Source organism: Mauremys mutica, chromosome 3, assembly GCF_020497125.1.
Source record: "Mauremys mutica isolate MM-2020 ecotype Southern chromosome 3, ASM2049712v1, whole genome shotgun sequence".
NCBI classification, from domain to species: domain Eukaryota; kingdom Metazoa; phylum Chordata; order Testudines; family Geoemydidae; genus Mauremys; species Mauremys mutica.
This window is the reverse complement of record NC_059074.1, coordinates 33,512,372-33,531,141: the sequence shown is the minus strand read 5'-3', so window position 1 is coordinate 33,531,141 and position 18,770 is coordinate 33,512,372. Positions and strand designations below refer to the sequence as shown.

Here is an 18,770-nt window from a genome sequence, read left to right as displayed (position 1 = left end):
CACCTCTGATTTGTGACACCTTTGCAATCCTGAGAATAGAAAAGTGTAAGACAATTTAATGCCTTTAAAATTTTCTACATGAGCACAATTTTATTTGAAAGAGCCATGAACAAACCTCTATATGCTGGATTCTCAGATTTGATATTAAATCCCAGCGTGATGCTCCATTTTTGTCATATCCTCTAAAGCCAAACCCTGCTGCATTATTAATTGCATCTGCTGCAATGAAACAAGAGAAAACAATTGACATAAGTAGTTATAAATTGCCTACATTACAAATATTGTGCATCATATGTACACGTGATTTGTTGTATTAATGTACTTTTTGGCTGCATATTTAAATGTTTAGAAGCACCTAGAGTCGCTGGATTAGGCACTTAACAATCAAGAGAAAAGAATAAGACAAATAAGGATATATGTTTGCAAACCAAGTCATTTTCAATCTTAAAATAATTTTTATAAAAAAAGAAAAGTAAGCAGGCATATAATACACCATCGGTTTCACAATGTAGGCACCTTCTCCTATCACAGGACATTTATTTCTATTTGGTCTTTTCTTTGTACTTGGGAGAGGGTATCTTTGCCTTCCAATATGCCTGTTCGATCAAACTGACAGAGGAACCCATTCAAGCTCACTGCAATGCATGGTATTAACTACCACCCAAAGAGAAGAGAAAAATTGGAATGTCATCAGTTCTATTTTGAATATAAACTGAACTCAATTTAAGGTTACAAAGCACGGGTATCCACTGGTTGCAGTGGTTTGAGAAAGTGTCCCAATGTTCAGATACCTTCCTTCACTTATGAGGGATACCTGAGCTGAATATGTAAATACAAAAAGGAAATTGTCTCACTGCATGATGTTTCAGATAGCATACCAAAGTCTGATGCTCTAAATATGTGCCTGTTAAAAATCAATGAGGGGAAAATCATCTACTGAGAAGGACATGATTTCTAATGTGTACTCAAAAGTTCTTCTAATAGTACAAGTCCTGATACCAGGACAGCCCACAGTTCCTTTCTGATACCAGTGAAGTTTGGGAGGAAATATCAAAACATATTATAGAAAATGTGCAAATGTGTGGCCAAATGAAAAGAGGGAACGATGTGCCAGAGGCAGCGAAGAAGGAAAGGTTTAAGCAATGGCAGAAAATAAAAATGGTGGAAAGTTATGAGGAATGCAAGCTTGTAAAGGTAACACCACAAAGAGCAGTTGCAGAAACTAAGGGTCAGATATTTAAAGACTTGTAAGCAGTCCTACTGATGAAGGAAGGGGGAAAAGGAATATATCAATTAGCCAAGAATAGGCATAGAAGCACAGAGAACTTGGGAACTGTAAAGTGTGTCCAAGATGAAAACGGAATAGTACTGGTGGAAGATGGTGATATCACTAGGAGGTGGCAGCTGTTTTATGAGAAGCTGCTCAGTGAAGACAATGTGAAGAAACCACCTAAGGAAATATGTGCAAAAGACAGTCTCACAAGACTTCTCATCATGGTGGAGACTCAGACAAGGTTCAAGGTTACAAAACTGGTAAGGCAGTGGGGCCAGCCAATATACCAATTGAGCTATTAAAGCATTAGACCATGAGGGTATGGGGACAATGATGATCTTTTTCAACTTAATTTTCTGCACTGGAAAAAGTCCAATGAGTGGAGGAAGATCACATTGGTTCCTATCTCTAAGTGTAAAGGAGATGTGCAAGAAAGTAGTACTTACCAACCCATCAAATTAATGAGTCACACTTTGAAATGGCTGGTAAGAATAATCGAGAAAAGGCTTTGGGAGGAGCTGGAACATCATATAAGCAACAACCAATTCAGGTTTATGCAAGGAAGGTCAACATAGGATACAGTGTTTTCAGCCAAAATATTACAGAAGTACAGAGAAATGCCAGGGATTGCACTTAGTGTTTGTGGATTCAGAGAAGGCTTATGACACAGTTCCTAGAGAACTGTTATGGTGATGCTTGTGGTCATGCAAGAGACATATGTTAAAACTATCATAGACATGTATGAGAGTAGCACAATAGTGACAAGCAGCAGTGGCTACAATGAATCATTCACTGTGGGGATAGGTCTACATAAAGGATCAGCCATAAGCCCATTCCTAGTTCCGATTATAATAGACACATTGACGCAGGAGATTAGGAGAGAGGCTCCCTGAAGCATGGTTTTTGCTGACATGTTGTGCCATGAAAATTAATACAAACTGGAAAGGGACCTAGAACAATGGAGCGCTACACTAGAAGAAAATGGCTTACAAAAGACAGAATACATGTAAAGTTTAATTGAGAGGGACAATGGGAAATCAATAAAGTTAGATGGTATAGAGTTAAACTCTGAACCTCAGTTCAGTGTTGAGCCATGATGAGAATGTGGATGCAGATGTTAGGAGCTACATGAAGAGCAGGTGCTGTAAATGTAGGGAGTTGATGGGGATTATATGTGCCAAGTACACTAAAGAACAAAGTGTAGAAGATCATGATTAGGCCAGCCATGACATATGGGTTGGAACATTGGTCAATGAGGAAGAGAGAAGAACACTACTTCATACTGCCAAAACAAGAATGCTCAGGTGAGCACTGAGTAAGACAACAGCTGCTAAGCTATGCAATTAAATGGCATGAGCTATGATGCAGGCAGCCTCCATTCTGGAAAAGCTGAGGGAGTACAGGTTGAGATGGCCGCGTCACATAACATGGCAAGATGTGGGATACGTTGGCCAGAGAGTACAAGAACTAAGTCATAAGCCGAAGACCTAAATGCTGAAGGAAGACATGAAGGAGGTTGGCGTCATCTTGCATGGCACATTTGACAAGAATGCTTAGAGATGAAAAACAAGAACCGCTGACCCAATTGACAGGACAAGGTAAAGGAAAAGAACACTAGTTACAGCAGAATAAGCACCTGCAGTAAAAGACCTAGGGATTACAGTGGACAAGAAGTTGGATATGAGTCAATAGTGTACCCTTGTTGCCAAGAAGGCTAACAGCATTTTGGGCTGTATAAGTAGGAACACTGCCAGCAGTGGCGAGGCCTCATCTGGAGTACTGTGTCCAGTTTTCGGCCCCACACTACAAAAAGGATGTGGAAAAATTGGAAAGAGTCCAGCGGAGGGCAACAAATATGATTAGGGGGCTGGAGCACATGACTTATGAGGAGAGGCTCAGGGAATTGGGCTTATTTAGTCTGCAGAAGAAAAGAATGAGGGGGGGATTTGATAGCTGCTTTCAATTACCTGAAAGGGGGTTCCAAAGAGGATTAATCTAGACTGTTCTCAGTGGTAGCAGATGACAGAACAAGGAGTAATGGTCTCAAGCAGCAGTGGGGGAGGTTTAGGTTGGATATTAGGAAAAGCTTTTTCACTAGGAGGGTGTTGAAGCACTGGAATGGGTTAACTAGGGAGGTGGTGGAATCTCTTTCCTTAGAGGTTTTTAAGGTCAGGCTTGACAAAGCTCTGGCTGGGATGATTTAGTTGGGTTTGGTCCTACTTTGAACAGGGGGTTGGGACTAGATGACCTCCTGAAGTCCCTTCCAACCCTGATATTCTATGATAATAACCTTCCCTTCTTCTTTGAAAAATTGCCTCTAACCTGTGTTAATTCAGTATGAGTCTAGAATAAAACAAATATTATACAAATAAAAACAATATATTTAAGTTGCAATAGGAAATAGAAATTTAGAAGACAGAACACTGGAAGTATACTACTGTGCTAAAATAAGTGTACTTTACATGATAGTGGAATATGCCTGAAATCCTTAACCTTTTTATTCCCCTTTTCTTAACAGCTGCCCTAAGGCAACTTAACTTCCTCTTCTCACTAATCCATACCCATGATATCAGGCAAGTCAGTGGGATAATTTTTTTTTCCCTTTTTCTCAGAGGTCACATATTAAAACTTTCCCCTTTTATATCTATTGCTACCATTTGCACAACACATTTCCTCCGTCAGGGAGAGGCTACACCAGGGATTGGCAACCTTTGGCATGCAGCTCGGCAGGGTAAGCACCCTGGTGGGCCGGGACTGTTTGTTTACCTGCCGCGTCTGCAGGTTCGGCCGATCGTGGCGTCCACTGGTCGCGGTTCACCGCTCCGGGCCAATGGGGGCTGTGGGAAGCGGCGCGGGCCGATGGATGTGCTGGCTGCCGCTTCCCACCGTCCCCATTGGCCTGGAGCGGTGATCCATGGCCAGTGGGAGCCGCGATCAGCCGAACCTGTGGACGCGGCAGGTAAACAAACTGGCCTGGCCCGCCAGGGTGCTTACCCTGCTGAGCCGAGTGCCAAAGGTTGCTGATCCCTGGGCTATACATTTCACTCAGTTATTCAGCTGTCAAGGAAGTCTGACACCGCTTATCTAAGAGATTCTTCTGACCTCTACTGGCCCACAAGACAAAATTTGTGATATTTAAAAAAAAAAAGTACCCTAACCTAATAAATTATCAAATTCTATAGCACCACCAATGAATATTTATTAAATTAAATTTTGTAAATAAGGAGAGAACCTGCTGCTCTATTTGAGGCCAGGCATAAGAAATATCAGCTTGCCACACTTTTTTAGGATCAAGTTAGAAATACAGTACCAGAAAGTAACACCAATTCCATAACAACTTCCTAACTAAAAGAGGAAACAGTGCTGATAGCATACACATCAGTATGCATTTTAACATATTTGTAAAAGAGCTCTAGCATTTGCAAGGGATAAAAATAGATAAAAACCCCAAAGCATCGCATTCAGCAAAACACCAGTGTCATCATGCATTCTGCTCAGGCCCTTAGAGCAGTTACAATGAAGTAGTGGCAGCAAAAGAGGGCAAGAACTAAATGAAGCACTGATCCAATAAAGTTTATGTCCTTTCATATTTTATCAAAGCCAGTCTGGTTCAACTCTGCTAGCAAACATAGTACAGACAGAACCCCCTCTGAGGAGATACTCCAACAGTGCAAGTTTAGGTACTTTTCAGCTGGCTTCCATCCTTGACAGATGATAATACTGGTGTTTTTAGGCACAATATTCCAAAGTATGTCATTCTTCAACAAACACTAGACTTATTCTGTACCCAGACAGGCTGAATATACTTCATTCGCTGAGCAGGAATTAAACTAGCAGCTGAAAGTGAGTCATGCTATTCTACTAAATTCCTTACTGCATTGGTTTCCCCTCAGTTTTAATGCAGAGTTATGCAACGAATATATAATAAACAAAATATATAATCAAATATATATAATAAATATTTCCATGGCACAAACTTCTGGAAGTTAAATATTTTTTCCCTAAATGACTTGGAAAGGAAAAATATTGTTTAAAATACAACATCCATTTAGTGCCTCAAACAAGGGCAATATATATGTATTCTGCTTTTAGCTGGTCATTAAAGTTTTTAATAAGAACAAGGTGAAATGTTTACCATCAATACAGGAAACAACTGCACTTTACGTTGCAGTTATTGCTGACCATATTACTATACACTACAATATCCATATTGAGTTTTATGCAATTTGTTCTTGCAATTGGGCTATTCTAAATAGGATTTTTTTTGGTCACTGACTGCAAGGAAGTGGTTTAGAATGGATATAAATGGGTGTGAAAAGTAAAGTACATAAGTCTTAAATTAAAATGCACTATGCAATTAAACTATTTTTCAGAAAAATTTAAAGGGATAAAAATACCATTTCTCATTCAAATATATCAAATACATGTTTTATTGAGGTATTGGGCCCTGGAATCTGGTTTGCAAAATACACTTCTATGCTTAAATTTATGTTAATGGGCAACTATAAAATAAACCCATTCATTGTCCCTTGCCTAAAGTCTCAGTTCTAAAATTTGTTCTTTCTAAGACCCCAAGAGGGCACTCTCTCTTTTAAATTCATACCCAACGTACAGTACTCTTAACTGTAAAGAAAAGTACAAACAAATTTTTTGTTGCTTACCTAAAGTCCATGCAAAATAGTATTTGGGCCTGGCAGCCATTAGAGACACATACAGGTAGATAATCCTCATAGGCAAAGATACTGTAGCTCTGAAGTTATCATCAATGTTGTATTCCACAGGTAAAGTTTTTGTGACAGTCATATGAAATAATAAGGAGAGCCCACAGATTAAGAGTTTCTGTGTCACAGCTATCTGAAAAGTGCAATATAGGAGAGTTTGTGAGCTTCATCTTTTTTATTAAGCTTTCTGAACCAAAAAGTAATTGATAATCTTCTCTAAATAGGTGTAGAAAAGTATGTCACTTCCTGATAAACACATGCTATGAACTTTAAATTTTTAATGACATTTACAAGCTAAAAGGATAAAAGGAAAAGGAAATATTCCTGCCTGGATTATGCTATGACCCTCCCTTCTTAAAGTAAGAATTGTTAAATCAAAGTCTGACAGCAATTAAGAACCTTGAAAAATCCCTTGAATAAATGGGAACACCATTCATACTTCCAGCTTTTCATAATGGTATCAAGAATTATCTAAATAGATAAAAATTAAGATGTCATTATCAAGATTATCAATTGGTCATTTGAGGTTAGTGCATCTTTTTCACAAAACCCACAGACAGACAGTGGCAAAGAGTCCCCTTCTCCACTTTTAATGACATACCACTCAAACATCAATTGGAGTTTATTCAAGCCTATAAGTACTAGTATCTCCTTGTTTTCAGTTCCTTTTCAGTAACTTTTAGAAAGACAAGATGTAAAATGTTGTCCAAATCAATATATTAAGCACCACTGTGGAGGATGTTTCATAGTATTATATACAAGATTTGAAATTATAACAATTTCTAAATGTATTTAACTGGGATTTACAATGGAATCCTTCCCTCTGGTTTTATGAGGCCTTGTTTTCCAGCTAGAGTGACCAAGGCAGAAGAAGGTCAAGTAACTTACCCAAGGACACACAGATTCTGACCCAATATCCCTCAAAGCCCAGTCCTTTTGTTCTTGCCATTTTTAAAAAAAAATGTAGATCGGGTGCTATTATAAAATGAGCACAAGAATAGGTGCTGGAACTAGGGTTGCTGGGGGTGCAGCAGCACCCTCTGGCTTGAAGTGGTCTCCATCATATACAGGGTTTACATTTGGGTTCAATGGCTCTCCGCATCCCCACTATACAAATTGTTCCAGCACCCCTGCACATAATGAGTAACACATAACATTTGAAGCAGCAAAGAATCCTGTGGCACCTTATAGACTAACAGAAGTTTTGCAGCATGAGCTTTCGTGGGTGAATAACCACTTCTTCGGATGCAAGCAGTGCATCTACAGAACCAGACTAACACGGCTACCCCTCTGATACTTGACATAACATTTGCTGTTTTAAATACATAGTCTGCTCTATATACCAAGGACAAAAGGTCCCATATGATGTGTAAGTTGCTGAAGTATACTTTAATATACTAAAGAAGCACCTAAAGTGTCCATGCACAAGTTAATCATTGAAGAGCTACAGTCATTTAGGCTCTACTTGTATTCAAAATTCTCCATTTCTCTCAATAGTTTAACTGAGACTAAAATATGGATATACATTTACCATTATAATTCTATTATTATTGAACTTGCCAGGAAAATAATTTAATGTGGCCTGATTTTGGCTATAAAAGTGTTAGAACAGATAAGAAGTAGCTAGTTCCTTGTTCTCTCCACCATACTTCCAATATTTTCCCATACTTTCAGAGACAATGTCCTATTTCAAATATTGTGTAATTATAAACATAAAGATGTAAGATAACAAGGTAACTTCACCACCATCATGAATGAAAACACTTAAAAATAAAACAGTAATTAAGTGATCAATTTTGTTTTCCCAGCTTAGATATTACTGTCTCTCCTTCTTCCCACTCAACCACTCTGTTCTCTACTGAGCCTTCTGTTCAAGTTGTTTACCTTCTTGTGTGATGTGCAGAGTGACAGCAAAAGATTGCTATAATCCTGATATTTCACAAGTCAACAGGCAGCACTTCAGAGATCAAGATTTTAGCAAGCTTTATTTTGCTGGCCTAACTGAAGTGCATTAATAAGAAGCCTTCCCTTGGCTTTCAGGATCCTGTCCCTCTTCACATCCAATAATCCACAAGTAATGCTGCTTCCACGAGATGGAAAGAACTACTGCAATAACACCCAACAATTTTCAAAAGACAATTTGTAGACCATTACTGCATAAGGAAGTCAATACTGATGATTTTGGTGTAGGAAATTCATTAGGCAAGAGATAAACCAAACAGATAACAGGATTTGAGAGGCATTCTTTAGCATAACAGGAAAGCACTATTAGAAGAATCCTTGCAATTTAGATTTTATTTTCTCTTAGCTACTACACACAGATTTAATTTTCCTTTCTTTCAAACTTAACTCACAAGTGGAGGTTAAAAGTGAGAATGTTCCGTTGGTAACAAGGTCATATGTGGTAAATAAGGGATTAGGTAAAACTATGAGGAATATTATGTATGTCTGGTATAAAAAATACTTGCATACTTCACAGAGATTCTATCTTGGGAGAAGATTTGGAGGGGGGGAACCAAGTCGGATAATCAACTGAACATGAGCTTACAGTGCGATGTTATGGCCAAAAGAGCTAATGTAATCATTGGATGCATAAACATTCGAACAGAAGTAAAGAGGTTATTTTACTTTTTAATTTAGTTCTGGTGCAACCATTGCTATAAATACTGTGTCCCGTTTTAGTGTCCACAATTTGAAAAATACGTTGATAAATTGGGGAGGGTTGAGAGAAGAGCCATGAAATGATTAAAGGATTAGAAAACATGCCGAACAGTGAAAGACTAAAGGAGGTTTTTTTGTTAAGCTAAATAGAACGAAGGTTAAGGGATAACTTGATCACACAGTCTATAAGTACCTACATGGGGAACAAATATTTGATAACAGGATCTTTAGTCTAGCAGAAAAGGTATAATACAATCCAATGGCTGGAAGTAGAAGCTAGCCAAATTCAGTTTGGAAATAAGGCATAGATTTTCTTGAAAGAGCACTGCCTTGTAAGATGGGTTCCTGAAAAGGAATGGGGTAGGTGGTGGAAGAAGTGGATGGAGAGGAATTGAATAGAATATCCCATTCTCATAGTGCTCAGGACACATTTGGCCATCATTATGGCTTCCTAAACACTGAGGAAGTGGGACAATCTGTCCCAAAATGGGGAAGAAATAGCAGAATGATCACCCATGACTATCACTGTCCTTGAGGGAGACCTAAATGTGCTGCTTCCGCACCGCTGAGTGAGGACAGGTACAGGCTGGCTGGTTTTAGTTGGAGTTGGAGGAATCCTTCTGTGACTTCTGCTTCCTCCTCAAAAAGTCATGTTGCCTTTGTGGATATCCAGGTTGTCTATAATATTGCTAGGAGCACTGTTGTTGCAGTGCCCTATGCTGACACCTCCTGAGGGCTGAGAAATATGCTCCCAACAAATGGAGTCTTTAAATGAATGCAAAGTCTCATCAGTTTTGTAGGAAAAGAAAAATTGACCATCAAAAGGGAGATCATCTAAGACTTGCTGGCTGTCAGAGGTTATACCACAATTTTGTAACCAGGAAGCTCTCCTCATTGTTATAGCAGAGGTATTGCAAGAAGTATCTGCCACATCAAGTGCACACTGGAGTGGCCACCAAGCGTTCTTCTACCAAGAAAGTCCTAAATTCTTCCCATGCATCTTCCAGCAGCTTGTCAGTAAATTTAGCAATACAAATTCACATTTAGTTAACAGTGCCTGTTGGTAAGCTATACACCAAGAGAAAGGACGTATAACAGATTTTTCTCCCTAGCAAATCAAGTCTCTTGGACTCTTTCTTTGGGAGTTGATTTGAATCTCCCCTCCCCAAATTCTTAAATAATCAGTTTGTAAGCAACTAGAGGATATAACTAGGGTCATAAGTAATAGCCAAAGGATTTGTCAAAAACAAATCATGCCAAACCAACCTAATTTCCTTTTTTGACAGGGTTACTACTGGATAGGAGGTAGCAGCAGACATCATATTTCTTGATTTTTAGTAAGCTTTTTGATACAATCCTATATGACATTCTCATAAGGAAAATATGAAAATATGGTCTAAATGAAATTAGTATAAAATGGATGTACAACTGGTTGAAAGACTGTACTAAAAGAGTAGTTATCAATGGTTCACTGTCAAACTGGGAGCGTACATTTAGTGGGATTCCTCAGGGGGTCAGTCCTGGATCCATTGCTAGTCAATATTTTCATTAATGACTTGGATAATGGAGCAGAGGGTATTTTTATAAAATTTGCAGAAGACACCAAGCTGGAGGTTAGAGGCAGGATTAGAATTTAAAATGACCTTGACAAACTGGAGAATTGCTATGAAATCAACAAGATGAAAAATAAAGATAAGTGTAAAGTACTTAGGAAGGAAAAATCAAATGCTCATCTACAAAATGGGGACTAACTGGAGAGGTGGTAGAAATACTGAAAAAGATCTGGGGATTATAGTGGATCACAAATTGAATATGAGTTAATGTGATGTGATTGCAAAAAAAGCTAATATTCTGAGGTGTATTAACAGAAGTATTGCATGTAAGACACAGGAGGCAATTGTCCCACTCTACTTGACACTATGAGAACTCAGCTGGAATACTGTGTCCAGTTCTGGGCTCCAAACTTTAGGAAAAATGTGGACAAACTGGACAGAGATCAGAGGAGGACAACAAAAATTATAAAACCTTTAGAAAACCAGACCTATGAGGGAAGGTTAAAACCATATTTAGTCCTGAGAAAAGAAGACTAAGGGAGGACCTGATGAGAATCTTCAAATATGTTAAGGTCTGCTATAAATAGGGTGACCAGACAGCAAGTGTGAAAAATCAGGACAGAGGGTGGGGGATAATAGGAGCCTATATAAGAGAGACCCAAAAATCAGGACTGTCCCTATAAAATCAGGACATCTGGTCACCCTAGCTATAAAGAGGACAGAGATCAATTGTTCTCCATGCCCACTGAAAGTAGGACAAACTGCAGCAAGGGACATTTAGATTAGATATTGGGAAAGCTTTTTAACTATAAGGGTAATTAAGCCCTGGATCAGGCTTCCAAGGGAGGCTGTGGAATCCCCATCACTGGAGGTTTCTAAGAAAGGGTTGAACAAAACACCTGGAAGAGATGGTGCAGGTTTACTTGGTCCTGCCCCAGCACGGGGGGCTGCACTTGATAACCTCTCCAAATCCCTTCTGGCACTACATTTCTATGATTCTATCATGTGACCTCTCACTGGCAGCAGTGACCACATGGGAATTTGGGGCAGGATGGGAATAAAAACACTTGAAGCCTTGCACTGGGACATGGTATAATTTGTCCATGCACTTAGCCACAAGAGCTAAGGAGGCTGGTGTGTGACATAGGTCTTTGTAGGTTCTAAAAGAGCCTCATTTATAGGATGATCTACCTTCCAGGGTCCACCACCTGGAGACTGTCCAAACCTTATCAGTGTTCTCTTGCACAAGCTCAACTTGCATACCCAAAGCCACAGCCATTCTCCTCAGCAGAGCCAATAAGATTTTAAATCCTCCAGACCTGGAAAGGAGTCATCCAGGGTCACTGAGTCATGAGGATGAAAGATCACTTGTGCCAGAACCAGCTCCTCTGATTCATCCTGAATCAGTTCTGGTTGATTGGGGGGACCAGCATCTGTGCAGGTCTCTGACATAGATGGCTTTGGAAGGTGCATAGCCAAATAGTCTGGAAACTTCCCTTTTGAGTGGGCCAGTGATCAAGACATTGGAGACCAGCTATATGAATGGTCCTGCTCCCTGTACCAATGCTCTCCTTCTGGGAGTGGTGTAGAAGACTTGCTAGACCAACTGTGCCTTGGTAGGGATGTCAGTGGTGGATACTCTGAACCCAACTATGAGGAGCCACCTGAATAATAATCAGTAGGTATCGAGTATGCCAATCCTGACGAGGCCTTAGGTGATCTGATTTATCTGTAGTCCATTGTAAAGAGGTCAGTATCAGAACCAATGCTGGCATGATAGTCATACCACAAATGTGCTCCAAGATGTGGAGGATATTGCACTGAGACTCGATACGAGGAAAGATTTTGTAGTCCGTGCCAAAGGATAAGCTATGGTCAGTGGCCATTCTGACTATCATCCCATTATCATGGTATTGAGGCCACAGGTGCAGAGGCAGAAGATCATACCCGTTCTGACCAGTGTGCATAGGTGCCAGGATCAAAACTTTATTGTATTGCTTAGCAGGTACTGACTCTGGTACAACGGTCTCTGTATCAGAGCCAAAGATTGGGACAGAACGGGAAGAGCAGGAGGCGCAACCAATGCAATGGAATCCCTGCACTACAGGAGAGTCCGGAATGAAGATGCAAAGCAAATCCTTTGCAGCCTCATAAGCTTGTGAGGTCATCAGTACTTGTAATGTTAGTGCTGAAACAGTGTCTGTTGGTACTGGACTCAATGGCTGTCCCACAGATGGTACCGGAGTCAATAGCATGGAACCAATATCTTCCCTCTGCAGTACTGGGAGACGCAGGTCAATGGCCCAACTCTGCCATGTGTACTCAAGGAGTGCTGGTGAGGTTCTGAATCCTTTGAAAAAGAAGAATGCTTCTTTGGTCTGTTTAATGGGTCCTCCTTTGAGGAATCCTGGCAAAGGAATCCCAACCCCATTTTTTTTCTGAGGAGAAGAGTGTGAAACCAAGGGTCTGTCATGACACCACTGCAGTCTCTCTGGCACAGTATGTGCAGAAGGCAAGACATTGAGTCAAATGCCCTGGAGCCAAGTTGGATCTCATAGCCGGTTCCAGGAGGTATTGCTTGAGGTGCAGATCCATGGAAAGCTGCATTCTTTTCTTGAAAGAACAGCAGATACTGCACCTTTCTGTAATGTGTCCCTTGTTGAGTCACAAAAGGCAGCAGGTGGGTGGGTGTTACTACTGGAATAAACACTTCATATGATGGGCAGTGCTTGAAGCACAGTGACTGCTGCTTACCAACAGTGCCTCGCACCAAAAACTAATTATGAACTAACTAAAAAAAATTAAAACAATAAACGAAGCCTATCTACTGGGTACTAACTGCTAACTAGTTATTCAAAGGAAAAGAAGAGAGCTGAACATGCTGACTGCACATTTAAAAAAAAGACTAAGGTAAACTACCAGGGAGCTCTGATTCAGGCCAGGGGTGGTGAGAGAAGGAACTGAAGTGGAACAAAGTGGCAGTGCCTTTATATAACTTTCAGGAGGGGCCACAAGGAGGTGCAGGGCATTTGCGCGGCCCCAAAACATACAGCTCCAGAAAACTCTCTGGCTCTGGCACAGTGGGTATCGACACCTCTGAATGGAATACATGTGTGCAGCCACTTAAAGACAAATAGGTGCTCCACCCTCTTCCTCCTCAAGTTGTCTTTGATGCAGCTGATCAGGCTCTGTAAAATTTTGTCTTCCCTTGGCTTTCAGGATCCTGTCCCTCTTCTGCTCATCCTCCTACTCACTCCTCTTAACTCTCCTTTTGCTTGGAGGATCCTTTTCATCCCCCCCTCCAACTTTCTAAGAGGTTCCACATTTCTCCTTTCTTGCCCCCCTCTTCTTATCCATCTGCACTTCATCTCTGGGCAGTCTCATTTGCAAACATTTCAACTATCAACTCTATGCTGATATGTCTCTCAGATCTCTCTCTCTCTCTACTCTCCTTCTGCCCAGACTAAGGCTGTTTCTACACTGCCACTGTCAGTGCTAAAACTTTTGTTGTTCAGGGGTGTGAAAAAAATCCACCTCTAAGCGACACAAGTTTTAGCGCTGAAAACGGCAGTATAGACAGCGCTTTATCACCGGAAGCCACACTCCCGGTGATAAAGCTACCACCACTCGTTCAGGGTGGTTATTATTTTTTTTTTTATCGCCGGGAGAACTCTCCCCCATGCGATAAAGCATAAACTGCCCACATCACAGCGCAGCCGCAGCAGCACTGCCACAGCTGCGCTGTAATGTGGACAGTGTAGACATACCCTAAAATCTCTTTGAGATTTCCTTGTGCATGTCACTGTTATGTTCAATGTGAGCAGAACAGAGATCTTAATCTTTCCTCCCACTCCAAAACAGTCACCACTCCCTCCATTCTCAGACCCCCTGGACATCACCACAACCCTGCCTGTCACTCAGGCATGTAATCTGGGTGTTCTATTCATTTTGGTCTCTTCTAGAGCCTCATATCTGGGTCATGTATGAATTCTGTATATCTTACATAATATCTCTCAGATCCAGCTTTTCCTTTCTGACCACATAGCTAGATCTCTTCTCCCAAGCACTCATCGTAACTACTGCATCCTACTCTCTGGCTTTGACACATCCCATTTTGTTCCACATATATCCATTCAAAATGCTGTTGCAAATATTTTCCTGGCTTGTTGTTTGACCACATCACCCTTTAGCATATTAAATATACTACTAATCTTTGCTTTTCAGGTCCTTCATGGCCTATCCCTACGTATTCATATCTTATACACTACTGAGATGCTGACGGCGACTTCTGTTCTTGCCAGCTGGCCTTCACCCATTTACTACATTTTCAAAACAAGTACTTTCATGCTCCTTCCTATGCTGCTCCTAATACATGGGATGAGCTCCCTGTAAACATCTGCAAAGCCACTTGATTGTCCACCTTCATATCCCTCCTTAAAGTCTCCTCCACCATGAGGTCAGTGCATCATTTAGAGAAGGAATCTTCCCTTCCTCTTTCCAACAAGCAGAAATCTGACCAACACTGAAGAAACCCATCATGGATACTTCAGTCCTAGCCAATTCCCAACCAGTGTCAAGCCTTCTGATTATTTACAAGCTCATAGCTAGCAAAAGGCTAACTACAAGCAAATATAACTGAAGCTAACATTCTAGACACTATTCATTCTGGATTCAGGCCAGGACATGGAAATGAAATTGCTTTACTGGCACTGATGGATATCTCCTCTTGTCAACAGACAGAAGCAGTGCTTCACATTTTTGACCATGAGATATGGCTCTATCATCTCAGAGGTCGCAGGGATCCAAGATGATGCACTAAAATTATTTGGGTTCTTCCTTGACAGGCATATCCAACAAGTAGTGACAAGAAACTGCACCTCCATTACTAGACCCCCCTCATCTGTAGAGTTCTACAAGGATCAATTTTCTCTCTGGTCCTTTCCAGCATCTACATGCAACCACTAGGTGAACTGGTCAGACAATATGCACTCAAGTGTCACCAATATGCAGATGACACACCGCTCTACCTTCCCTTCACCAAATGTGATTGCACCACTACAACCAAGATGGCCAGTGCTTGGATGAGACCAGCTCATGAATGAAGAACAGCTGGCTGAAGCAAAGACCAGGTGATGGTGGGCAGAAAGGAAAGTATTTTGAATAATTTTCAGCCATGACACAGTCTCCTTTGGCAGAATGTTCACATCCACCATTGGTCAATTCAGTCTGTAGTCTAGGAGTACTCTTGGACTCCTCACTGACTCTAAGCTCTGGTTGGCTAGGAGTCTCCTTCCCATCCTGGTGAAGAATGACTTAGCCTCAGTTATTCATGCCTTCTTCACTTTTTGGCTGGCCTACAGCAGTGCTTCGTACTTGGGTCTGAAACTGCCAGCACTCAGAAAACTCCAACAACTACAAAATGTTGTAGTGCAAAACAGGCTACTCAAATATTTGTGAACAAATTATATCAGTCTTCCGCCCTCTACACTGGCTTCCCATAGACTTTAGAATCAATTTCAAGGTCTCTGTCCTTATCTTCAAAATGCTCCATGGCTTGGGTTCAGGATACCTAAAAATAACCACATAACCACCAGGTCAAAGACCATGGTTGACAACTTTGCTCCTGTGGAGCGATGGAAGTCTCAACAATAAAAGTAAAGCTTGTCTACGTGGGAGATAAAACCTTCTCCAGGATTGTCCAAATCTGTTATGAACTGCCCCAGGAACTAAGGAACTTCACAAACCTCACTACCTTTCATTCCAACTGCAAGCCACCTTGCTTTCTTTAACAAAAACACACAGCAACAGGTATGTTTATAAATAATAATAAACCCTACCAAAACAATACATTCCACTGCGCACACACCTCCTTCTGGGGAGAGGATGAAAGAACAAACGTGTCAGATATTAGTCATGTTACTTAATGCGCTACTGGAAGACAAGCTCAGATACCATGGTGATGAAGGTGGTATAAAAACCTATGTAGAACAGAGGCCAAGAATACTGGTTAAATACTTCAGACTTTCAATATTTCAAATTTATAATCCTTAAAAAAATGTTAAGTACCCAAACCTACAAAACTGCTATGTGACCCCTTTCCTCTACGTGACTCTTAAATCCTTCATGTTGTCAAAGATTTAAGATTAGATTACTGAAGATATTGGCATATCTGCATAAATATTAATAGTGGTTCACATGAGCTCTTGCGCTTTCTGGTGGTGAGGGAGATGGTAAGCAGAGAGATCATTGAGGGGGTGTGGTTAGTGACCTTTACATATCACAGAACTCTGAGAGAGAATAGTCTCAAAGGATTTAAAACAAGATAATGGAATGATTCAACAGAATTAAATAAACTGCTTGTATAATTCAGCAGAAAAGCTTGGATAATTCAGCAGTTGGAGTCAGCAAGATTTCTTCCTCAAGGGTTGGTGTTTATCAAGAAAGTAAAATAATTATCAGAATGTAAGCAGAAAAAAAACCTTTTTAATGTTCAACTTCATCCTAAGACTTCTCGGTGAGGAGCCTTAATTTCCCAAAAATATTCTTCCCTTTGTCTCCTATTCAGCCACTCTTCTAGTCCTTCCCCTGAGTTCCTGTTCAAGGGAAGGGAAAAGCTGAAGGGCATTAATCCCTTGTTCTCTGGGGATGTAAACAAAGGGCTGAATTTCCACAAGTTACTCCCAATTATTCACACATGTTAGTACATGTGTAATTTACATAAACAAATACCTAATCTATACACACAAATCATTTATTTGCATATGCACACAGTCAGTGCAAATACATGGGTGCAAATCCAAGGCATTTGTACTCACAGAAATTGAGTACAAATGAGCACAAGTGACTGCTAGGTAGTGGATGCTGTCTAATGTGAAATGTAGAACATAGGGAGTTTTGCTGGAATTTAGTTCTTAAAATCTAAACCATAAAACTATGAAGCTGGCGGTTTTGGTCTACAATTGTGAGAAAATAGTGTGTACAAAGATTATTCTGTTTAAATATTTTATTATTATATTTACACTGTATGTTTTAGGATAAATGTCTAGGTAAGAAGATGACAACTTGTAATAATTTTATTATGGTTTTTCTCATTATGTTGATTTTTAAGTTCATAATACTATTTCATTACTGTTCTTATGTATTATTTGTATGACAGTAAACCTCAGAGATCCCAATCAGGTTCAGTGACCCATTATTCTAGCACTTTACAAACACAGGAGAAGACAGTCCCTGCCTCTAACAGAATCTGAGGTTAACACATAGCACATGAATTTTGAATTAGTTTGTGTGAGAAGAATATTGACCCTCACCCAAGATCACAAAAGCTGAAACTCAATTTCCTATATAAGTGTGGTTTTGAAAAACGTGAATTCACTTAAGGGTATCAGAATTACCAGTTCATGTTTTCAAGATAGTCTGTCAAAGCAAACAACAAGTAAAAACCTTTCTAAAAGTAGTAATTCTGATTTAGAGGACGGCTGATGAGATGTTGCTATTAGCTTCTGCCATTTACAAATGTTTGTCAAACCTTCTACTTTAAAAAGTCTCAATATAACAGGAAAGCTGCTTTTTTCAGCATAAACCAGAAATACCCTTCTCTAAAAACATTTATCTGATCTATTCATTACCTAAACACAAAGCAGTTTAAGAGACCATATTTCGCTGGTCAGACACTACCATAGTTACATGGTGACAAAACATTACGTAAGTATCAATATCATACTTGAAAGATGTTCAGTCATTCAAGTCAATTAATACAATTTTGTAGGCCTTGGCCCTGATCTCCACAAAGTTTCAGTTTGCTATGATTTTTACTGCTCCAGTAACTGACTGACTACTGTCATATTAAGTAATAGACCAACCAAGCGGGATCTCACAATTCTATTTCATTATGAATTTGGAAAAATTAGATCACCAAGCCTGACAAAAAAATTCTGTTGGGCAATCTTGTTATCCTTTCAGCACCTAGGGCTTGATCCAAAGCCCACTGATATCTATAGGAAGATTCTTGCTGACTTCATAGAGTTTTGGATCAGGCCTTAAGCAATTAAAACTTCCAGGCAAACTTTTACACTTCTACTGAAATGGATTCATTTTTAAATCTTCTTGGGTGATACATAAACAAAAATTAGTTCAGTAAACTAATGAACTATAATAAAGCTTACTACATTTGAGATTACTATACAATCAATTAGTTAAAAACTGCAAGCAATTAGCAAGAGCATCAACATCTAAAAATAGTCTAAGAAGCCAAAAGCAGGGAGACTTTTTCCACAGGAATCCTGTATTTTAAGGATAGCTAACAGCTATAATAAAAGTAAACTTACGAAGATAGATATTAATTTCTGACTGTTGACACCACTTTGAGCACCAACAAATGATAGCTTGTAAAAAGGCATAATAGGAGGGAGATATGAAATAAACCATTTTAAAATGTTGATTAGATTCAGTTAACATGCAATTAACATAGTAAAATGCTAGACTAGATTCATGTCATGCACTTAACACAAGTGTACAGGAGGAGGCTGGCATGAATATTTGATGTTACAGAAATAAAATTTG

General features: G+C 39.8%; 1 protein-coding gene across 3 annotated transcripts in view; it reads right to left on the bottom strand.

Moving 5' to 3' along the window:
- The window catches only part of MBOAT2 (membrane bound O-acyltransferase domain containing 2), a 195,476-nt gene that overhangs the window by 27,695 nt on the left and 149,011 nt on the right, over positions 1-18,770 (bottom strand). For all 3 annotated transcript variants that reach the window (XM_045010158.1, XM_045010160.1, XM_045010159.1), the window contains 2 exons: positions 5,935-6,127; positions 116-219 (listed from right to left, as the gene is read on the bottom strand). In XM_045010158.1, coding sequence (XP_044866093.1) covers positions 116-219; positions 5,935-6,127 — 297 coding nt within the window. The remainder of the gene's footprint in view (positions 1-115; positions 220-5,934; positions 6,128-18,770) is intronic.